The sequence below is a fragment of the Hipposideros armiger genome, unplaced genomic scaffold (assembly GCF_001890085.2).
Source record: "Hipposideros armiger isolate ML-2016 unplaced genomic scaffold, ASM189008v1 scaffold_42, whole genome shotgun sequence".
Classification (NCBI taxonomy): Eukaryota; Metazoa; Chordata; class Mammalia; order Chiroptera; family Hipposideridae; genus Hipposideros; species Hipposideros armiger.
The window spans coordinates 3,320,166-3,326,165 of NW_017731392.1; the positions used below are offsets into that span (position 1 = coordinate 3,320,166).

Below are 6,000 nucleotides of genomic sequence, written 5' to 3' on the forward strand. Positions count from 1 at the left end.
TTCTCCTAGAGGATTTGCCTGGGGAACCCGGATTTCTTGTTATTTTTCCTAAAAGCTCCAGGATCCCTCCTGTAGGGATGTTAACATTCACCCAGTGATTAACCTTGTATGTCAAGTGAATTTAGTTTTTTGTTTTCTTTCCCAAATGAATCCAACTAGGATAAGCCACTTTTAATGACTGTGGTAAGCACAAAGTGGTCATTTCGAAAGCTATGAATGAAAGTTCACTAGCTTACTCTGCAGTCTTTAATTATTGATATCTTACAGGCTCATCAGTTAGCATCCTTGCAAGCCCAGGCTTACAATGGTGCGAGCACCAACCCCCCACCTGCTACTAATGAGGAGGAGGAAGATGAAGAAGACGAATATGATTATGACTACGAATCTCTCTCTGATGGTAAGAGAAACAGAACCTCATGCTGTAAACAGGGAAGTGCCTAGATAAGGTTTTCTGTTGGGTTTTTTGGTGGGTTCTCCCTCCCCAACATAAATCTAGCACTCCATAGACCAACAAAACAGATTGTTGTAATTTTGTCCAAGAGTCTCTGAATCCCATCACTTAACGAGAAGGACCAAGCAAGGAAAGAGATGTTAGCCACCACAGCCACCATTCAAGGAAAGAAGAGGAAGGTTCAGGATGTAACACAGGGGTCATTCGTAAGTGGATTTTTGGAGGAAGAGGTGGAATTACAGAAGAGAAACCCCATTCTCACCCTTTCAGTTTCTGGCGTGGCGGATGCTCTTGGTGGCTGAATCTTTGTTGTCTCCTACACCACCTGCAGAGGGCAGCATCACGTTTCTGTACTCTCTGCCTCTCCCTTTGGCAGCTTTCACTTCTGCTTTCTAGGAGTATGGAAAGGAAAGAAGCATCATCCTACCAACCTTCTCACATTACTAAGCCAACCAGACAGTCTCTTCTGGCTCCACCAAAGGGACAAAACCTCGGTGATGGCTAATGGTGCAAGGCAAAATAGTCACGTGAATGATGTTAAATAGAGATTATGGTAAAGGATTTTTTTAATGTAAGAATTAGGCTTCAGGTGTGGTTTTTTTTGCACTAAATTAGTGTCACTGGTTATGGATTGCATAATGTTTTCTCAGGTACCATTGCTGATGGTAGACTGTTTCATTTTGGCAACTTCTGAAAGACAACAATGTGGTAATGAAAATTTGCCAAAGTTCCTATTTACATAAACGTTATATATGTAGAATATATTACTTCTCCGTAGGGTAATGGTTTTGCTAATATGCAGATATGCGCAGACAGCAACCACTTACCACTGGCATCGACACAGCCAAACCATCCTCTACACATCTGCTTCTCGTGCAGCAGAATTGTCTCCTGGTCATGTTTGGTTCTGTGAACCTCCATCATGGCCCGCAGTTTCAGTCCAGTCTCTTTCTGCCCCACAAATAATACAATACTAGGCTATGTCCGTTTGTTAAATTATACTTGACATATGATATTATATTAGTTTCAGGGGAAAATAGTGATCACCATTTATATTCTTTATGATGTGATCACCACAATAAGTCTGCTAACCGTCTGGCACCATACAAGTTACTCTGATAAGTCACTGACTATTTTTTCTATGCTCTACATTACATCCCCATGACTTTTTTTTTTTAATAACTGGAGGTTTGTGCCTCTTATTCCTTTCACCTTTTTCACCCATCCTGTCATGCCCCTCCCCTCTGGCAACCATCAGTTTGTTCTCCATGTCTATGAATCTGTTTCTATTTTGTTTTATTTGTTCATTTGTTTTTTTAGATTTCACATATAAGTGAAACATGCGGTATTTATCTTTCTCTGACTTATATCTCTTAGCGTAACACTCTCTAGGCCCATCCATGTTGCTACAAATGGCAAGATTTCATTCTTTTTATGGCTGAGTAATATTCCATTTTGTATATACACCACATCTTCTTTATCCAGTCATCTATTGATGGGCACTTAGGTTGTTTCCATATCTTGACTATTGTAAATAGTGCTGCAATGAACATCAGGCTGCATATATCTTTTCAAATTATTGTTTTTTTGTTTTCTTCAGGTATATACCCCAAAGTGGAATTTAATATTTGTCCTTAGCAATAGTTGATTGCTTCATACCATCAACTGAAAGCCAGTTTACTTGACTTGAAATCCCATCAGATAGTATGAGAGGCATATTATCTAATGGGGAGGTCAAAAGAGGGAGAAAATGAAAAGGAGTCAAGATAATTTCTTGTATCCTCTTCCTGCAAAGCTGTGGGAATATGAACATTTGTATATTGACTTATTCTTCCCCGTGGGCCACTACCACAGGCATGGTGATGTTCTCCCATAAAAGAACAAATTTATTCAGACAGAAATGGAAACCACATTTAAGATATCCCCCGATCCAGATGTCATTTGCTTCTGTAAGAAGTTAGTGCACTGGAAGATGAATTCGCTCTCTATCATAAGTCACTCCTGTGTTTTTCCTGTGCTTTTGTGAACAGAAAAGGGGACGCTTTTCTTAAGTATCAGTATTATTATTATAGGTGTTTTGATATGCAAATAACAAAATGAACAGGTAGGGGAAGGATCTTTCTGATGTACAGGGATATTGTAGGTTCAGTTCCAGAATACCGCAATAAAACAAATATCACAATAAAACAATTTGTAACCTTTTGCTGGTGGAGGGTCTTGCCTTCAATTTGTAAATAAATGCCACATAAGTGAAGCGCATTAAAATGAGGTATGCCTGCATTTTCAGTTAGGAGAGTACAATTTTGCTATTTGTTTTTTTACATTTCACATATAAATGAAACATACAGTATTTATCTTTCTCTGACTTATTTCACTTAGCATAATATTCTCTAGGCCCATCCATGTTGTTACTACCCCACTGGATTTCTATGATACTTGAGTGCTTTTTTTTAAAACCCGCATGTGCTGCGGTGGGGTATGAATGGAAAAGGGGCACCACCAGGTTCTGCTCCGATGGACTGTGAGACCTTGGTAGTGTCCTTTCACCACCCTAAGCCTTAAGTCCCTCAGACGTGTAATGAGAAGGCACTGGTACGTGTTGACTAACGTTCTCCTTTCTTCCAGCACTAACATCTATAATCTAGGACAAAATAGTCCACTGCCACCACATGATTAATTCTCATTTCATTGAAAGAGTCCTGACTGGCTGATTCCCAAACAGGCTTTGTAGTGATGCTGTGATCTGTTTAAGTTTGTCCTTTTCAGGCTTCCTTATGCTACTGTGTAATGCCCTGTCAATCTTGCACTTTTGGTTGTGGTTTGTGGTGCCTCGCTCATCTCTGCTTCCCTCCACCACCTTCACTTTCTCCAGCCGAGATGAGAAGAAAATAGAAACATGCCTGATGGGGGTAGGACCATTCCCAGCTTCTTAGGGAGAATCTCAGAGGTTTCTGAGCTTCTTGTAATGATGGGTCCTTTTGAGGATGAGATGGAAGCTGTGATCACTCCTCTCAGAGAAATAAACATATTCTCAAATTTCTGCATAAAATTGCAGGAGTGGTCACAGGCCTTCTGAGGCCCTCGCAGGCATCCAGGTTAAGAACCCATCTCTACAATCTGGGTGACCCAGTTTATCTCTGTGACAGCTCTAGTCCTCAGTTTTCATATCTATAAAATGAGAAAATTAGCCTAAAGCCTCTTTTGGCTATAAAAATGTGATGATTCCTAGCCACAGAATTACTTCCAGAAAATCTAAAGGAAGTTGCAAATGAGGCTCATGGATTTCAGGAACCACTACTCTGCCTTTTAGCCAATAAGTTCTAAATGACTATTTATTTAATTAAATTTCATTAAATAAATATAGATTAATTTTTCCCAACCTTGTTGTTTATATTGACTAGCTTTGAACATGCACTAGAGTACAGATTTCAATTTGCAACTTAACATGAATATACAGAGGGTGCCAAAAAATGTATACACATTTTAAGAAAGGAAAAAACTGTATTAATTGTAATATTCAATATATACCAGTAACAAAAGATGAATACAAGTCACATATGACTTCTGCAATTACAAGAGGTGCTCAAAGTGGTTACCATCAGCATCCAGACACTTCTGATTACGGCGAACTACTACTGCTTGAGCACAGATTACATCTTTTAAAATATGTATACTTTTTGTGGCACCCCCGGTAATTTACAACAGTGACCACATGAGTCTAACAAATTAATCAGTTTCTATCCGTTTGACATAATGTATTATTGGGAGTATTACAACATGTCAGAAGCTGAACATATAAAATGTGAATGTAGCGTCATGATTAACATTAACAATGATTGCATTCCTTTTCTCGCTAGCTCTTGGCATCCCTTAATCGTAAAAACTTTAAATTGATGGAAGATTTCTTATTTCATTGATCTTATGACCTGAGCTATTGTTAATTATGCTTTGCTTTCATACCTTAGTTTATCTGGCTTTTTGTCTTAATTTTTCTTACTTTTATCCCCTTTCTGATTCTGTTTTTCTGTAGCAGATGTCCTTACTGCTTCTCCTGCTCCTAACAGTCAGGAAGGTAAAGCCATTTGAACTGGGCATTTTAACTGCATGAATGTCTGGCATTCTGTTTCCAATTTATTAGACCTGATTAGCATGAAGTTGTGATACTTATCTGAATAAAAATTTAATAAGATGACTGATCTTATTTACTTCTCGGCAGCCTGCATGGCCCTGCTTTGGCATAAGGATATTTTGGTCTAAGCATTTGTGGTCTGAGATAGGAAACCCTGGGTGAGAAATGAGCTTTCTTGTTTTTTATTTTAAAAGAACATAATCATGACATACCTCTAACACCTTTAAAGTCGTTTTGAATAGAAGTACCAAAACAAAAGTATAAAATTATCTCTCATTTTTAGATATATTTTAATTCCTATCCCTAAGATTTTCCCTTGATAAATTGATAAACAATTATGAGAACTTTACTTTCCAATTAAGTATAATTGTGAAAACTGCATTGCAAATAACAATGTCTTTTTTTTCTTCTGGTTTTGACATTTCTAGAGGTAAACAAAGCTAATAGCTTCCTTTTAAAATGAGAGTGATTAAACCATGTATGTACCATCTAGAAATGCTTCAACCACTAAATCCTTTCCAAATGTGTGTGCTAAGAGCTTCTTGACACAGGGTATCTTCCATAATGTTTGCACAGTTCCAATCCTCTGTATGAAAATGAGCCTTCTCATTTAGATTATGTCTGTATGGTACCAAAACTACTGGTAAATGAATCCATTCAATCAAAAATAAACACATTTATTTAACAAATTTAAACATTATACTTCAAGCCATCATTTTGGTAACATGTAGCCAGCCTCAGTTTTACAGATAAGCACAAGTATCTGGATATCCTTGCAATGATGTAGACGTAGCCCTTAAATGAAGTATTTGGTTCTTGTTCGCTGAAGCCTGCCAACTCATTTTCAGACAACATTCTAGAAGACAGACCTGAAAATAAATCATGTAATGACAAGCTTCAGTTTGAGTATAATGAAGAAATCCCCAAGAGGATAAAGAAAGCAGATAACTCTGCTTGCAACAAAGGAAAGGTGGGTGAATGGTTTCTGTTCAATTCCACTTGGACCATGGTACTCTCGTCAGTTTCAGGTGGGATTTCCCTCCCTCCCTATCCCTTCCCTTCACCTTTCCCCTCACTTTCCCTTAGATGCCAAAGCCCACATGGTGATGCTATGGGACATCCACCTGCCATTTGTAGAAGGTTAGTCATTGATTCCTCCAACCAATACGTACTAAAGCTGTACTGTGTGCCAGGCACTGAGGTAGCACAGAAAGTGGTGTCGAGGTGGAGACAAACCTATAAATGGTGCTTGTAAATAAGAACAAAGAACAGTGTTATCAGAGCGTCAGAGAAGAGGATGTTGGAGAAGGAAGAGCTGGCCAAGCCGACAAAAGCAGGGCAGGCAGGCCAAGAGGACAGCCTGGCACATTCAAAGAATTGCTAGGAGTTTTAAAAGTTTAACAGGGACCCGACTGTGAAG

General features: G+C 38.6%; 1 protein-coding gene across 2 annotated transcripts in view; it reads left to right on the forward strand.

Annotated features, from left to right (window-relative positions):
- Window positions 1-6,000, forward strand: part of LOC109380957 (1-phosphatidylinositol 4,5-bisphosphate phosphodiesterase epsilon-1) — a 186,942-nt gene that overhangs the window by 144,475 nt on the left and 36,467 nt on the right. Inside the window, exons 18-20 of one of the 2 annotated variants that reach the window (XM_019639094.1) lie at window positions 268-397; window positions 4,482-4,523; window positions 5,429-5,550. In XM_019639094.1, the coding sequence (XP_019494639.1) occupies window positions 268-397; window positions 4,482-4,523; window positions 5,429-5,550 (294 nt within the window). The remainder of the gene's footprint in view (window positions 1-267; window positions 398-4,481; window positions 4,524-5,428; window positions 5,551-6,000) is intronic. The other variant, XM_019639093.1, reaches the window with a different exon arrangement.